This window comes from Tursiops truncatus, chromosome 10 (genome assembly GCF_011762595.2).
Source record: "Tursiops truncatus isolate mTurTru1 chromosome 10, mTurTru1.mat.Y, whole genome shotgun sequence".
NCBI lineage: Eukaryota > Metazoa > Chordata > Mammalia > Artiodactyla > Delphinidae > Tursiops > Tursiops truncatus.
Window position 1 is genome coordinate 17,593,668 of NC_047043.1, and position 18,142 is coordinate 17,611,809.

Here is an 18,142-nt window from a genome sequence, read left to right on the forward strand (position 1 = left end):
AGCTGCTCAACATCACTAATTATTGGAGAAATGCAAGTGAAAACTGCAATGAGGTATCACCTCACACCAGTTAGAATGGGCATCATCAGAAAATTTAGAAAGAACCAATGCTGGAGAGGTTGTGGAGAAAAGGGAACCCTCTTGCACTGTTGGTGGGAATGTAAATTGATAGAACCAGTATGGAGAATAGTATGGAGGACCTTAAAAAACTAAAAATAGAATTACCATATGACCCAGCAATCCTACTACTGGCCATATACCCAGAGAAAACCATAATTGAAAAAGACACATGCTCATTGCAGCACTATTTACAATAGCCAGTTCACGGAAGCAACCTAAATGCCGATCGGCAGATGAATGGATAAAGAAGATGTGGTACGTGTATACAATGGAATAGTACTCAGCCATAAAAAGGAACGAAATTGGGTCATTTGTAGAGCCGTGGATGGACCAAGAGACTGTCATACAGAGTGAAGTAAGTCAGAAAGAGAAAAACAAATATCGTATATTAACACATATATGTGGAATCCAGAAAAATGGTACAGATGAACTGGTTTGCAAGGCAGGAATAGAGACACAGATGTAGAGAGCAAACATATGGACACTTAGGGGGGAAAACGGGTGGGGGGTGGTGGTGGTGGGATGAATTGGGAGATTGGGATTGATATGTATACACTGATGTGTATAAAATAGGTAACTAATAAGAACCTGCTGTATAAAAAAATTAAATTAACTTGAGAAGTGAGTGTCCTCATCCTTTGGGAAGAAGATATTAGTATTTCTATTTATTTTTATCTATATTTCATTTAATTTATATTTTGTGTATATTTTTTAAATGTTATAGTAAATTAGAAGAGCAGTACATATATAATATTTTTACATTATACAATTTTTGGCACTGATAGTGTGTTGTAAAATGAAAATAATTTAGAGATTAGTCGTTCAGGAAACAGAAAAGTATCAAAATCTGTTGCATAAAATGTTACTTAGTTTGGGGAAGTTTACTCCAAATTACTTTTAAAATCTTTCAGTTCAAGTGACGAGAGGCAGAACGTTCAGAATATTCATGTTTGCATAGAGCCTCAAAGATGGAAACCTTTCTGAAGTTGTGCAGAAGAGGAAGAAGTCTGACTGGATGAGGCAAAACTTGGATCTGGAATGCAAGGGAGCACGTTTGCATGATTTAACAGAGGAAATGCTGCTGCTGCCCGCAATGCGTTCTAAGTTGTCTTTTTAAATCACTTCCCTTTCTTCACCTTTACTCCCTAAAACCCTTCCTCTGCTTTACTATTTCTCTTTCCATAGTACAGATCACCTGTTAACCTACTATATAATGTATTTGTATTCATGTTTATTGTGTGTTGTCGGTCTTCCCCCCCAGCTAGAATATAAGTTCTGTGAGGACAAGCGTCTGCCTGCTTTGTTTATTGATGTAAACCAAGCACCAACAATAGTGCCTGAGTCAAGTGGGAATTAAGTAAATATTTGTTCAGTGATCAATAGCAGAGTACTCAGCCGGCCTATAGGTTTTAGGATTTAGTGGTTTTTATTAACTATTGTAACTAAACTCATCTGCAGTTAATGTTACAGGGTTAGGACACTTTTCTGTTTTCTTTATCAGCATAAACATAAACAACATTTGGAGATAAGGTTTTAGACCCAGTATGCTAGCTAGAATGTACTTTTGAAAAAAACCCAAAAAATATTAGTTGATTTGCTTTCTTTATTCAATATATAAAGTATATTTCTTTAAAAAACTTTACATATATATTGGTGTGTATACACACACACATATAAGTTTTAGGTATACAGCATAATGATTATATAATCATTATGCGTATATAACATTGACATATAACATTATATTAGTTTCAGGGGTACAGTGTAATGATTTGACGTATGTATATATTGCAAAGTGATACCACAATAAGTCTATATATAGTTACTGTCTGTCACTATATATAGTTACAAATTCTTTTTCTTGTGATGAGAACTTTTCAGATCTCTTAGCAACTTTCAAATATGCAATAAGTATATTCCTTTTTTGACTTAGTGCAGTTAAGTGGGACGAGTGGCTCTGAGTCTTAGAATCAAAGAATCATATTTAAACAGTTGAGCTGAATAAGACTTCTCAGTGCTAATTGCTATAGAGCTTTCTTGCAAACTCCACCCCCGATTAGGCCCACCTGGCTCCCATCACACTGGTATGGTGTGCAAGCATGGATCTGTGTTTAAAACATATGGTATCTTTTCCACTTGTCCATGCATTTCTTTCTAAATGCCTTTCATTGCCTCATTTGTCTTTCCTGTCTTTACTATCCAAATAGGTTATAATTACAGCAGAAGATTTCTAAGTAGCTAGAGTCACATCTGGCTGCCTACTGGGCATTTTGGAAAGAGGCTGGGGAGGAGTCATTCCAATATTAGAGTTTTATTTTCAGAGGATTAGAAAGCTTTTCAGTTTCAAGACTCCTTCAATATGAATATTAGGAGTGAGCACTTTTTAATTATTTATGTGATTAGTGATTAGCTGACCATCTGCTGAGAGGAAGAGAACGAAAGGACAGTAAACAAGGGTGGATTCAGGAGAAAGGAATGAGAAACTCTTGGAGAAAGTGGACATATGTTGAAAGAGAACATTACTTATGTTTTGTTTAGGTTTTGGGTCGGGCTGGCTCTGTGAAGGAGTGGATTGTTTTCATTTTATTTCCATTCATCCACTATGCTTTACAATGCATGTCTTATTTAAGTGTTGAAAGTGACTAGTGACTTACTACCTGTTATCCCTGGGCAGTGATGCTTTGGTTCTGGTATTTGATAGAGTCTAGCAGGGGGTCTTGAGTGTACTTATTTCTGTGATATGCTATAGTAAGTTAACATTTTTGATGAATTCTTGTACAGAGTTGATGAAATACAGGAAAATAAAGTTCAGATGCTTTTGGACAGAACCTTAATTGATCTCCTGTCTTCTCTCTGACTTCCCAATCATTTATTTACTCATCCAGTCCCATGTTCTTGGATGCCTTTTTGACTCTTAGGCCTGCCGCATTCCCTCTGTGTAGTCAAGCCTATTTCTTTTCCTATCTCTCTCATATCCTCTGCTTCTTTTTGCTTGGCAATTTGATTTTTCTTTGATTTTCTTCTAGTGTCATAATATTCCAAGCTGTTTCTGGACTGCTGCCTTTTCTCCATCAGCCCCATACTCCCACTACCCCTCAGACCAGGTTAATGTTTCTATTTTCCAATTCTGGACATACTTCCCTCTTGCACTAAAGTTTCCTGGTTTCCTGTTGCCTTGCTGAATAAATACAAGCTCTCCAAATTGGCGTAAATGATCTTCCACAATGCATAAACAATCCTTACAAGATTTCCCCCATAACAGTAATATATGTAGAATAACGTGTATAGCACATAGTGGGAGCATAATAATGAGAGACATTACATGTCTGTTAAAAAAATGAGCATTTCTTGTGTTTTGGTCAAACTTGATTATCCACTGATACCTTATAATGCTATATGTATTAGTATCTCAGTTCCTTTTGCCCAGGATATAGGAGACACTTATGATTCTAAATGAATTGACAGATATGCTGCCTTCCTGTTTTTCTGTATCAACATCCCATCAACCTTTCAAAACTCCATCATGAAGCCATCACAACTGTGTCACTCCAAAAAGCTTCCTGTTCTCACAACCAGATGTCTCCTAGCTGTACTTCAATTCACTGTAGCACTTTGTTTGGCATCGCCTCTTGTACTTACTTTTCTTTACCACATAATATAGTAATTTGCATGTTTATGTCACCCTCTGTTTCTCCACAGCTTGAGAGCCAACTTCTGGAAAACAGAGATTTTTTTTTTAAACCTCAGTTTAAGTCTTTGTTGTATCCATGACACGTGATTTACTAATCTGTGAGGTCAGTGAACTTCAAGGGTTTTTCATTTGTTTGTTTCCGTTCGGTAACCTCTGCTACTATTCTTGCTATAGCAGGGTCGTTTCTTCAAATGTAATCTTACATGGAAATCTGTAAAAAGAGGAAAAAAATAGACTCACTCTGGTTGTCAGGGGAGTGACTGTTATATTCTTCCCCAATATCCTCTTTTCAGCTACCCCTTGCTGACTCTACAGGACACCTAGGGGTCTGCTCAGTATTGTCTGAAATCTACAGTATTCAGTTTATATGTCACGGTCAAGCAGGGAGAGGCCTTTCAATATCACCTCCTCCGTTGTTTATCTACAGCGTTAAATTTGTGCTTGGAATAAACTTCATAAGAGAAGAATACATGAAGATGTGTGTGGGCTAGTGGTGAATGTATGTTTCATACAATTGCACTGTCGCCCTTATTGCCAAATTTTCCCTCTGATAAATACCATCCTCTCTGTTGGAAATATCTAGACACTGAAAGAAAGAAAGTTAAGTGGGTAACACAATAGAATTAGATGTTTGCAGCAATAAATGACTTAGAAAGAAAGTGCATACGTGTTTTTCCCATAGTCTTCTGCCTTTTGAAAGAAGAAAGTGGAAATACGAGAAAGCTGACATTTTGCATGCATGCAGGAACAAAGGGAGAGATTGATAGATTGGTTTGGGGCAGAGTATTCTGTTGTGTTCTGAAAGGTTTGGGTCATCACGGCTAGAGGCAGGAGCAGGACTCAGACAAAAATAACCCTGGCTATGAGGGAAGAGGTTGGTTTTGCTGGACTGTGTCCCTATACGTGTATGAAAAGTTTCTTTGCATGACAGAAGAAAATTGCCTTGAGTTCTGATCTGAAGAGGTGCCCAGTTTTGTTCATCTCTAGAACTATGGCAACTCATTTGGTAGCAGCAAAAGAATACTCCTCATACAAAGGACAATTTCAGAAAAAGAGGAGAGGAGAGGAAATAGAAGTAAAAGGAGAATATGAGGTGATATTTGCTCTTAGGGTATAAAAATTAAAGCATATATGTTTGGGTCTTCGCCAAATACAGTATTCCAATGGCATCTCACCCTGCACGACCCGTCTTTTACTCACTTTCTCTCTTCTGTATTTCCTTCCTTCCATCTTCTCCTTCTTTCATTCCTCTTCATTCTCCTTCCCTTCTACCTTTTTTATTTCGTCTCTATCAGGATGTTGGATGAAATATTTCCCATTGACTGTTGTCTAAGAATTCCTGCTAAAGCCATAAAGATGCTGCAAAACCAGCCTGGCGACACCACCGCCAGGAGAGCTGGCAACGAGATTGGCCCTCATCCCAGGTTGTTTTGAGGCAGTTGAACAAGCTGAGCTACCCTAATCCAGTCATGTCTTTCCAGTCTCACTGGAAACTAAGTCTATGAGGAGGGTTTTGCAATTCAGGCACCCAGTAGGGAATGTTTGTAAGGCCAACTACCTAATTATTGACGAAGATAGTTACTCATGGTTCTGAAAGGAGGAAAGAATGGTATCTCACTCAGATTAATGTCTGTCTATGAATCCAACTTTCTAATCTACTCTGTGTTCACCAGGTGGAGAATTGTCCAGAGACCCCAGGATGGGGTCAGATGCACACCGGTGTTATTGCCATTCAGTTGTTTGGAGTGTCTGTGATGCATGGCTTTCCTATGGGTCAGCTAGTAGGTAGCTGACCTTAAGCCAATTAATTTTCTCCAGTAGGGTGCTTACAGAGTGAGGGAAACAGACAGACTGTGGAGAATACTGCAGGTGGCTGAGCTGTGGGGTGCCAGAATATTTCCCTTGGTCAAAAAAAGCAACAGCTATGCAGTGGGGTATCCCCAACTTGCAGATGTCCTGGAAAATCACAGGGGTGCCACACAAGAGAGACACTTGTCATTCAGGGGAATTCCAGATCGGTCCCTCTTGGCCATGGGACAGCTACAATAGCACCACGTAAGTCAGTGATGTCAGAGGTTTTCCATCTCGTTATCCTCTACCCCCTTCCAACATGGCCGGAGGAATGAAGATCCAGAGAGTAAGGGAGAAGAATCCTTGCAGAAACGGTCATATCTGCTTTCCCTGGTAGGTTCCCTGGGCCTCAGTATGGTAGGGGGAAACAGTAAGTAGGCTGAACATGAGGTGGAGTTGAAACTTGACCGGACTGAACTTGTTAAACCCAGTGTGACCAGAACGTATGGCATGTGTGCAAGATGATGCCAAGGAGATGGGGATGCAGTTGAGCATGGCTGAAGACAGCCAGTGGAGGAGGATGAAGCCAGTTCACGTTTGTATCTGCTATGGCCTCAACCTTTGTGTCCCCCAGAAATTTCATATGTTGAAATCCTAACTCCCAAAGGTGATGGTGTTCATGGGTGGAGCCTTTGGGAGGTGATTAAGTTATAAGGATGGAGCCTCATGAATGAGATTAGTGCTTTTATATATGAGAGCTCCCTAGTCCCTCCCCCCATGTGAGGATCCAGTAAGAAGTGTGTGACCGGAAGAGGGCCCCACCTGACCACGCTGTGGAAATCGATTTCTGTTGTTTACAAATCTGTGATATTTTGTAATAGCAGCCCAGAAGGACTAAGACGGTATCCTAATAATTTTTAGACTGTTCGGTAAACCTCACGCTATTTGGGTACATCACAGTTTCATAGCACTTAATTGTCTGTTGTAACACTGTGAAAATTGGCTGACGGTACGTGGCTGGCTTTCATAAAGAATCCCGAGAATTCAGTCTTCTCGGTAGCATGACCAGCACGATAAATAATTATCTAATTCTTTGATTCTAATAACCTGACCCAGAATAATTTGCTGTGACGCTAAAGTAAGCTGTTAATGGTCTTCTTTGTAATGCCAGATTCTGCTATCTGTGACAGATTTTAATAGGAACTTTTCTCAACGGTAGGGATGGATTTTCTTTTGATTTTCTGTTAAAATGAAGATAAGAAACTTTGACAAATTGCCTTCTTAGATTTTGACATCTCTGTGGAGTCTTTTTATTTTTTAAGATGAGACCCATTACACCCAAGCATGCATTCAAAAGCTATAAAACTAAAAGAAGACTGCTATGGGATGGATCATTAAGAACCATCTCAGAAATGAATGGAATGGCTGTGGGCTTAGCAGTTGCTGTCGTAGATGATTCGGCACTTCAGGAGCTTGAGATAACTGTCAATCTTATGTGAATCCCTGCGTAGGCAGTGGAGCAGGTTATAAAAAGCAAAAAGGCGCGTATCTTCATCGGCCATCTGCAGGGATGGAAGTCCCGACCACACCGAGTAGACCTCATTCTCCTTGACTCCAGGATGAACCTAAGCACCCAAAGATAATGACTTATTATGAGTTTTATTATTATTTGCTTATCTTCGTTCCTTCTAACTATCAAATTAAGTTTTGGGGAGGACACATGAATATAAAACTCTGTAGACATAGGTTTTGGAGCCAGCGTATCAGAAATCTGTTAGTAATTTACAAACTAGAAGCAGAACTCAAGTGTAAGTTTTCTTACATGTATGTGATCACAGATTAAGGATATTTGTGCAGGAGTAAAACGATGGAGAAACAAAGCTGCTGTTTGAATATTCATATGAATGTGATCAAGGGACACAGTTGTATCACTTGAACTGTTTGATGTCCTGAATCTGTTCTCTGAAATGTACTTTTTACCTTATTTCTTCTGAAGGTCACCATCATTACATTTATGTTTCCCCTGCTTTGAACTGATTCTCTTCTCCATAGAGCATGTGTTTAAAGACCTTAGAAACGATGCGGATTGTACTAGATGGTTTAAGGGGCAGATAATCTAGCGATGGCTGTGACTGACAAGATCTTCTGAAATAGTCAGGAGGCATTCACATTCCACCCAGGACAGATAACCCCCTGATGTCCATGAGAAATATCTGCTTTCTCTTGATGTCTCTTAAGTGGAAGGTACTGGGAAAACTGCCTATAAAAAGGGGGTGCTGACAGCAACCCCCCAGTGGTGAGAGGTGGGTGGTAGGGTGGGGACTGTGAGCAACTGAGCACCTTGCATCTTCATGCTTGTTACCCTCTGTGGGCTGGGAACCCCCGGAGAACCAAGAGACCAAGTAACCAGCTTGGCAACTAGGGATGTCATCTAGTTTGGAGAGCTTCTAGGTATAAACGTGGGATAACTGTAGACCCTGCCACACTAACTTTCTGCTGCAGAGTAAGACCATTTTTTAAACCTGGGATTCCTTATTGGAATTTGTGTGTGTTGCCTTGCTTTTATTTTAGTGCTTGAGCCCTAAGACAAAATTTACTGTGCAAAGGGCAATGATATGAATAAGAATAAATAAGTAAGCGGTAAAAAAGAACAAAATGAAGTATTATAGAACAAATTAGTGACCTCAGAAAATAGGCCCACAGGAATGAGGACAATAACCTGAAAATCTAGGTGTTTATTTCATATGTCCCAGGGTTAAAATGTGCTTTGTATTTGTGATGGATATATTCTTCTCCCCTGAAAATGACAAAAATGTCACAGGATTATCATGTACTTTGTACACAATAAGAGAAATATAAAATTGCTCCTATTATTAGGTCTATAATCATATATTTTTATTTAGATTATATATTATTTCTGAGAACTTCAGGAAGCTGCTTAGATGTTCCCTCCCTCATGTTGAAATTATCCCATCTAAATGGAGATTTATTTATCCCATTTATTTATCCCATCTAAATGCATATATCAATCTAAATATGATAAATTATTTGGGGAGATTAAATGCAATGATTAGAGTTTTTATTTCTGGAGCCCCCTCCCAAAGCAAATTTCAGATGGGAAAACTTTGTGTAAATTACAAAATAAAAAAACATTCCAGAAAAGGAGCATCTCCATCTTTTGTGACCCACTGAAACCTAGTGCTTGTGGGACAGCATTCATGCTGTGGCCTCCTCTTTTCAATCTCCTTCCTTCCCTGACAGATATCTCCAGAAGAGCAGGGAGGAGTGGGGAGAAACACCATCCAATCTGGTTTTGACTTTCTCTTTTCTTCCTTCCCACTCTCATCCTTTGGTTTGAGGAGGACAGAGAAAGAATACAAGCAGAATTTCAGTAGCAGATGTCCTGGGATACTTTGAAGAAAACATTTATTTTGCAAATTCTATTCTGTAGTTCTCTTACCCTTGAAAATATTTCAACCACCTGTGCCCAGGAAAAGGCAAGCTTTTGGTGGAATTGTGTGCAATGCAGGGAAGGCTGCACCTGTCAAAAATCGTAGTAGAATTCTGCTTCACTTACAATAGAATCTATCACTATGATGAATGACTAGGCTCTTGCTTTATTTAATAGCAGTCTAGAATATAGGAGGCCTGCATCTTGTTCTTGCAAAGTGAGGTATTTCAAAACTCATTCCTCATCACAGAGGTCACTTCTTTCATTCATGAGAAAACCAAGGAAGCCTTCAAGAGGCTGCTCACCTGGCCAACTATCTTCTCCATGCCTTCTAGAAGTCGTTTGTTCTGTTCCTCAATCTCTATGGCTCTTGATAGGATAGACTCTGGGGCTTCTTGCATACCCCGCACCTCAGTGACCAGGTGGTACAGAGGGTCATTCCAGGAGCGCAGCACGCCAAGGATCATGCTCAGAAGGACTTCATGCTAAGCGACCATAGGAAGCAATTTCATTAAAATAAGCATAATACAGTGGGTTTAGTCACATGTGATTTTTGTGCAGAGAGGCTGACCTAAAAAAACCTCTTTGTTATTCCTGTGTGTATACAAAATTTTTTGAAGGTGGTAAAAGTTGTAAAAGTATAAAATGTAAGCTATTTGTTTACATTTTGCTAAAATTTAAAAATATCTGGCTTATTTTTTTCAATGCTTTTATTTTTACTTACTTGAATTTTTGAATTTTATTTTATTTTTTTATACAGCAGGTTCTAATTAGTTATCTATTTTATACATATTACTATGTATATGTCAGTCCCAATCCCCCAATTCATCCCACCCCCCCCCCCCCCACCACTTTCCCCTCTTGGTGTCCATATGTTTGTTCTCTACTTCTGTGTCTCTATTTCTACCCTGCAAACCGGTTCATCAGTACCATTTTTTCTAGGTTCCACATATATGCCTTAATACACGATATTTGTTTTTCTCTTTCTGACTTACTTCACTCTGTAGGACAGTCTCTAGATCCATCCACGTCTCTACAAATGACCCAATTTCATTCCTTTTTATGGCTGAGTAATGTTCCATTGTATATATGTACCACATCTTCTTTATCCATTCGTCTTTTCGATGGGCACTTAGGTTACTTCCATGACCTGGCTGTTGTAAACAGTGCTGCAGTGAACATTGGGGTGCATGTGTCTTTTTGAATTATGGTTTTCTCTGGGTATATGCCCAGTAGTGGGATTGCTGGGTCATATGGTAATTCTATTTTTACTTTGTTAAGGAACCTCCATACTGTTCTCTATAGTGGCTGTATCAATTTACATTCCCACCAACAGTGCGAGAGGGTTCCCTTTTCTCCACACCCTCTCCAGCATTTGTTGTTCGTAAATTTTCTGATGACGGCCATTCTGACCCGTGTGAGGTGATACCTCATTGTACTTTTGATTTGCATTTCTCTAATAATTAGTGATGTTGAGCAGCTTTTCATGTGCTTCTTGGCCATCTGTATGTCTTCTTTGGAGAAATGTCTATTTAGGTCTTCTGCCCATTTTTTGATTGGGTTGTTTGTTTTTTTTAGTATTGAGCTGCATGAGCTGTTTATACGTTTTGGAGATTAATTCTTTGTTGATTCATTTGCAAATATTTTCTCCCAGTCTGAGGGTTATCTTTTCATCTTGTTTGTAGTTTCCTTTGCTTTGCAAAAGCTTTTAAGTTTCATTAGGTCCCATTTGTTTATTTTTGTTTTTATTTCCATTACTCTAGGAGGTGGATCAAAAAAGATCTTGCTGTGATTTATGTCAAAGAGTGTTCTTCCTATGTTTTCCTCTAAGAGGTTTATAGTGTCTGGTCTTACATTTAGGTCTCTAATCCATTTTGAGTTTATTTTTGTGTATGGTGTTAGGGAGTGTTCTAATTTCATTCTTTTACATGTAGCTGTCCAGTTTTCCCAGCACCATTTATGGAAGAGACTGTCTTTTCTCCATTATATATCCTTGCCTCCTTTGTCATAGATTAGTTGACCATAGGTGCATGGGTTTATCTCTGGGTCTGCCTTATGCAAATAACTAATTCTTCTAATGAGTTCTAATTTATAATGTAAAGAATTTTGTTTTTACCTCGGAAATTCGACCATCTACTTAGTGAGTTCTTTATATTTGAATACTTTGCTTGTCCAGGGAAAGAAACCTAAGTATTTTGTTGGAACTCAGTATGTGCCTGGAGTATCTACCCAAGAAAGATTCCACCCATGCCCACATCATTTTCACCCAAAGATTCATTTGTATTAATGAATCAAATCATGTATTAATATATTCATTTTTTGATTGGTAATTTTATTTTATGATATTGGAACAAAGAGGCAGTGAAGAAGACGTGGCATTTAAAAACATGCTTTCCTTAATCTATCCCAACACCAACCCCCATGCTGCTATCAGAGCAGTCTATTTTGTTGACACGTGTAGGTGCAGAAAATGGCGCAGTACTGTCTTTAGTAACAGCATCAATGGGATTCACAATGGAGGGTGTTGCCCCCTAGTTTGCTACTACCAGGATCAGGCATGAAACTCCAAGGGGCTGAGCATCTCTGATTTAAAATGCTTACTTTCTTGATGTCCATGAACTAATCTACTGGTAAAGGAAATGAAGAGTGGAGAAGAATCAAATAGACATTGCAATGGAAGCATGACTAGAATGTGAGAGAAGGAGTTGTAAAGAAATACAGACTGTATGGTGAGTGGCACATATGCACTGGGCCATTGTAGCTCAATGGTTAAAAGTGAGAGCTCTGAGTTGGATGAAACCCAGACTCACTGCTTCCTAGCTGTGTGACAGGTGCAAATTCCATAACTTCTCTGAGCCTCGGTTTCCTTATCTCAGGAAGTGTAATAGCAGTACCTGTGTTACAGGATTTTTTGTGATGACTGAGTATAATAACGCACATGAAGTGCTTTGTACAATGTATGGCAATGTAGTCGCTCTCAATAAATTTTAAATTTATAAAAAATTCCTTCTCCTCCTTCTTCACCTTCTTCCTTCATTTTATCATCATCGTTATTAATGAGCTTACTAGACTGAAAGAATGCTGGTATCATTAACCAAGTTGTAGAGAGAGAACAGATTGTATTTAAGAGGGTATATATGTGAAAGTATTTAAAATCATGTGAGGACAGTGGTTCGGGCCGGGAATCAGAAGGGAGAGACTATGATGATAAAAAAATGGAGCTGGGATAAATGAACAGGCCTTGATGTACAGACTTTGTTGTCATCAGAACAGAGGCAATAGTTGTGGTCATGAGAAGCAAACCATTTTATAGGACCTGATTTGGGGAGAGACCTGTAATTAAGAATGAGAGGTGACAGAGGAGTCAGTGAAGAATGAAGTAGGTGTCAGAGAAGTAGAAGCAGAATCAGGAGAGCCTTGAAAGTCAGAAGCAATGGCTCGAATGGTACAGTGGTCCGTCATGGTAAATGCTGCCCATGTAAGAGTCGCTAGTAATGGGGGATACATCAACTGGGTTTGCGTTTCTTAAGTACCCATGAATTTTGCAAATTTAATATTTTACACATGGAAGTCCCATTCAGTTCATGCTTTCATGAAGTAAAGTGTATGCAATCCTAGGTCTAATGCATTGGTTGAAGTAATGTTGTCTGCATGGACAATTTATAGATCATTTATTTTGCTGCTATCGATCTTTAGTCAGCACTTGATTTTACTCATACTTCATCAAGTGCAGAATGTAATTTCTCTTCGATAGCTTGCTCTTCTTCCACCTTCCTTTGCATGTGCCGTTACCATTACTTCTAATAATCTGCAGCCTGGTAACACCCATGGACTATCTCATTTGTTTAGGTGAAAAACCTGGATAAAAGACTCACATGGACCTGTTGGGCTTGTTCTTTGTCTTCAGGGGTGGAGAGGGAGGAGGTGTGGCAGCTGTTGATAGCCTTGGTAATGAACCCTCTGCCCTGGGCGTACCGTTTATCCTGGAAGTGATCAAGCAGATTTACTGAGTTAGTGTTGTTTGGGCATTGAATAAATGAACCCATTACCAGAATAGTAACACATTTGATAGATGTATCATTTTTTTTAATGAAAGCCACGTAAAAGTCATTCTTTGTCCTACTTTTTCTTTCCATTATCTCTATAAAAAATTTTTTTTTCCATCTAACTTTTCTAAATTCCAAGCTCTTCCCTTTGCTATTCCCTTGTTTAATTTCACCCTTCCCACAAGTTATTATCTGGAGAGCAAACACTAAAAATACCTCAAATATGAAATATTAAATGTTTTATTAAGTATCATCTTTTTTAAAAGTATTTGAACCAAATATAGTGCATATGTACCTGTATTTAGCCATTTAATCTTTTGTTCACTGTGGATCGGAACCAATATACTTCCTTAATAGGAGTTATAAAATGATAACTTTTCTTTGACTAATCTCTGAATCCACATGCCTATAGCTTAGTGTTCATCATAGATGCAGACTACAATTTTGCTGATGGTGACAAAATGGTAAGTCAGAGAAACGTGGCATAAAATTCTAAGGAATACTAAGCAATGGACTGAGAATAAGAATAGAAAAAACTAGCTAACACGTTGATAGAGAAAAACTAATCTTTAGTAAAACTTGTGAACATTTAAAGGGATTATTTGTAAGGTTTGGAAAAAAGGTGGCCAGTTAAAAATGGAGAAGGAAAGAGAAACTGATGAGTAAAAAGAACTACATGAATTTAATACAAACATTGAATACCATTTTTTATCAGCTGTTTGCTCTACTATGTGCTCCTTGATTGTCCTAAAAGAGTTAACATACAACTTTCAAAGTACCTTCATCAGAAAGAGAATAATTGTTTCCAGTTCTAAACCAACCCTTCTAGTTGGTTCTAAACCTATTCACTGCAAATCTTAGAACAATAATTTGTAGCATTTAAGAAACTATCATTATTTGTTTTCCTGACATGGATTCAGCTTCATTTACCATGTTCCATCCACCCAATTCACTGCAGTGCAGTTATTTATCGGGTATCTACTGTGTGCTAGGTGAAGAATGCCCAGAGAGACCCTTAAGGACAAAAAAGTCAACATACTTCCTTTTCCTCAGCCCCACCTAAAAGTGCTTTAGGTCAGGTGCTGTTATGGACTGAAGGTTTGTGTCTCCCCCAGATTCCTGTGTTGAAGCCCCAACCCTCAATGTACTGTATTTGGAGAAGGACCTTTATGAAGGTAATTAAGGTTCAATGGGCTCATAGGCTAGAACCCTGATGCAATGTGATTAGTGTCTTTATAAGAGAGTTTTCTTTTTTCTCTGTATCTCTGTCTCTTTCTCCCCCGCTTACCATGTGAGGACACATGGAGGAGCCAGACTGGGAAGAGAGAGCCCTTACAAGAACCTGACCATGCTGGCACCCTGATCTGGGACTTCCAGACCCCAGAACTGTGAGGAAATAAACTTCTGCTATTTAATCCACCTAGTCTGTGGTATTCTGTTATGGCACTCCAAGCTGACTAATACAGGTGCTTTAAAAGTTATTTTGGAAATTAAAACAATAAAATGAAGTAAAGGAAATTGAAAAAAAATTATTACACTCTTTAAGAATCTTCGAGATTTCCTGAAACTGACCCTTTCTCCTACATCTTACGAGCTGATGCCTTCTTTGACCCAGAAAGTGTATCATTTGAAATTTGGCCGGTGCAGCTTTCTTGTTTGCAGTGTGGTTTAGCCCAGTCACTTACGTGAAGGCTCTTTCTGGAAAGAGGCATGAAGTGCAGTACTTACAAATTCGTTGAACATTTCCGAGGAGAGGTTATGGATGTAGTGGGACAGGATGACTGCGCGGTCAAACAGGTCTCGAAGGGACACCTGGCAGTTGACAGCCCCGCTGGGACAGATGGGAAGGGAGGCCACACTCTTGCACAAGAGCAGATTTGACACCAGCAACAGCAGGAGCAGGAGTGACCCTGCTTAAATAAAAAAATGAGCCACTCTGAGATGATCTATTCAACTGAGGTTATCAAAAGCCATCCTGTCAAGGGAAGCCTTATCTCTCCCCATTGCCCTCTGCATGATTTGGTACTGAAATAGCTGGGGTGGGAAAGAATCAACACCTTCCACTGTGTAAATTTGGATGTATAATCATATTTGCACAGATAGGTAGTTTGAGAAGTAGGTTACTCCCTGCATTTTTGTATTGCTCCCAGAAGCGCTTCTGTGCTTTGCAAACATTTGGAGCTGAAATTAATTCTGAGCCGGAGTGTTTAGGTCATTCTCTTAAGATAGTTTAATGTGTTGGAACTTTCTGCAGATTCTCAGCAGCCAGGCTCTCTAGGAGTTTGTAATTTTTTTAACTCTATGTTGACGAATGCTTGCATTCTAGACACTGAAATGTCAAGAATAGCACAGTTGATCTCTCTGGTTTACTGTCGTGCCTGATAATAATAAACACATGACCGACTGATTGCTAATATTGAGCACTAAGGTAAAAAGGATACTGTAGCCTGGGTCTGCTAACTCACCTTAATAACCCCATGCATTTCCTTGATACTTTGCCCAAAGCTTTAAAAATTTTTTTTAAATTTGTGTTTCACAATAACCCTGTGAGGTAGCCTTGACTTTATCTTCAAATTATATTAATGAAACAAGAAGACTTAGAGAGGGTGAGTAATTTTCCCCAAGTCCCATTATTAGCAGATGGGGGCGGCTGGGTGCCAGTGTCATCTTTTCACTTCCTCATGTCACATCACACACGCGTGTGGCCTCTCGGTCTGTGTGTAACAGGGACCACATCGGTAGCTATGATGACTCAGAGCTAGCAGAGGTCATCGCCATTACTAGTAGAGAAAAATACTTTGATTGCATGACAATAGTGAACCTAGAAAGTTGATTTTATCAATTTGTTCTGCTCTATCTATAAAACACTCTCTTTAAAAATATTTGACAATTATCAGAGATGATTTACTCACCAATTTACTATCTCAGAAGATGGACAAATAAGAACCACTAACATATCAATAATTTACACTTCCAAAAGGAAAGAAACAATATATTAAAATCACTTTTAACTTCAAACTACTCCAAAAGACTGTAAAGAATATAAAATATAAAAATGTGTTTATCAGAAAACTCATTTGCTATGGAATCTTCAATAAATGTAACTGGAAATGTCCAAGATAAAGCTAGGCAAGTGCTAAAAAGATTTATGGTGAAAAAATACCTAACCCCAAATACCTGAAAATATATAAAAGAATATTTAGCATAGAATGTAGCTAAACAACCTTTTAGCTGCAAAATAAAAAATATTAATGTTGTGAGATGATTCATGTAACAGACGTTTAATTTTTCAAAAACATGTTTCCAAAGAGTTTGTTTTAGGTACATTACAGTCATGTAACATAGCTGATTAGATGTTTTATCTACAAGTATAGATAAAAAGTAGAGGTAGAGGCATTGGAATAGTATTGGTTCTAGGAAATTCATGACTGGACAGATATTCTTTAATTCTTTCTACATTTGTCTGTACCTTTATCATCTGAAGGATTTTCATAGTCTAAGATGAGATAAAAGAGAGAAATGTTTCTGTTGTTTCATGAAATAAATTTTGTTACTAATTTCCTTGTCTTGCAATTTCTTTTTCTTGCAAATGTCAACCAAGAAAGTAAAGGTAATTAGTTATTACTAGCCTGTTTTTTCTTTTATAATGTCATTTGGCTTAAACCCAGTCGACAAAGTATTGTAGGGGACAACTCTGCTATCATTGTCTATATTATGGCTTCAGAGTTAAAAGTTTCATCAGGCTGACTCATCTTGGCCAAACCACAAAAGAGGCCTGGGAACTAGAAAATGTTTGTTTCTACCTTCTGGAGTTGTGATGACTTGGACTCAGAGACACTTTTGGTCTTATTCCAGTCCAGGGTTTCTCACCTTTGGCTGATTGACATTTTGAGCTGGATAATTCCCTGTTCTGGGGGCTGTCCTGTGTATTGTAGTATATTTAGCAACATCTCTGACCTCTACCCACTAGAGACCAGTAGCGCCCCTGCCCCAAATTAAGACAACCAAAACCATCTCCAGACATTAACCAAATGTCTCTGGAAGACACTCCCCCATTTGGGAACCACTTTCCTAGTCCCTTAAACAATTGATATCTAGAGCAGTGATTAGATAGCTCTTCTAAACTCTGTAATGCTGAAACCTCTGAATGAGAGAATATTAGCTACAATTTCAAATTAATACCGTCACAGGAGTGTTGATAAAGCTAGCAGCTCCGTGAGTTGCTGCACATACCTTTCTGTGATGAACCTTTGTTGTCCATGGTGGTGATGATTTCGAAAAACACACTTCACCAGAGAAGATCTGGTAGTCCTACAGCTTTCTCTTTCCCAGATATTGGCTTTATAAGCCTTTGACATCTTCATGAATATATTTAATCAGGCATTCCCTTCCCTTTTGCCAGTCATCTATTTCCGTCATCGAGATTACCCCCATAATTTCAAACATCAAATGGTATTCTATTTCTTATTCATATTCAGGAAGACATACTGGCCAGAAATGAACATCTAGGAAGGATTTTGATTAATTAGACCAAAAGGAAATGAGAGAGATAATGAAGGTGAGATCTGGAGACTAGTTTGGGTTAGAGGACCTGTAAAATTACAGCAGTCATTTACTTTAACATTTACCTTTATTTCTCTGCAGTTTCTTGAACATAGCATTATCTTTCACTAAGGTGTCGCATGTATTATCAAAGGTTATTTTTTTTTCATTCAGAATTGCTGGGTGAAGTCAAAATTTCAAAACTTACACACTAAATACCAAGAAATATGGAATAAGGATGAGTAAGATTTTCAGTTCCTGTTACACTCAATACATTTCCCTCATTTTTTCTTGATTTTTACACATTCTGTTTTGTTCTTTTAAAAATGACATACCTCTGTGGTAAAGTGTACATTTTCATTTATCTCTTTTGATTTTAACATTTAGGTAAAGTTATATTTTCATCCCCAGTTTACAGATTGAAAAACAGAGGATTGGAGATATTAAATGTCAAGGATATAGAAGGAGTAATTAGTCGAGTTAGATGCTGAAAGGATTGTC

At 38.4% G+C, this 18,142-nt stretch overlaps 1 protein-coding gene across 1 annotated transcript; it reads right to left on the reverse strand.

Moving 5' to 3' along the window:
* Positions 1 to 6,883: 6,883 nt before the first annotated feature.
* PRL (prolactin) lies at positions 6,884 to 17,360 on the reverse strand. The gene is made up of 5 exons (XM_019944976.2): positions 17,333 to 17,360; positions 14,828 to 15,012; positions 12,929 to 13,036; positions 9,359 to 9,538; positions 6,884 to 7,227 (listed from the first exon to the last, which is right to left on the reverse strand). Exons 1-5 carry the CDS (start codon positions 17,358 to 17,360, stop codon positions 7,036 to 7,038), a joined length of 693 nt encoding a protein of 230 aa, XP_019800535.1. The 3' UTR covers positions 6,884 to 7,035.
* Positions 17,361 to 18,142: the final 782 nt, after the last annotated feature.

What these genes read in the sequence shown, in the direction of transcription:
- PRL (XM_019944976.2), bottom strand. Translation starts at nt 17,360, where the DNA reads ATGGACAACAAAGGTTCATCACAGAAAG. An exon ending in CAAAGGTTCATCACAGAAAG is followed by an intron (nt 15,013 to 17,332) that starts GTATGTGCAGCA and finishes TTTTTATTTAAG; the next exon opens with CAGGGTCACTCCTGCTCCTG. An exon ending in TGGAGAAGATAGTTGGCCAG is followed by an intron (nt 7,228 to 9,358) that starts GTGAGCAGCCTC and finishes TTGGGTGCTTAG; the next exon opens with GTTCATCCTGGAGTCAAGGA.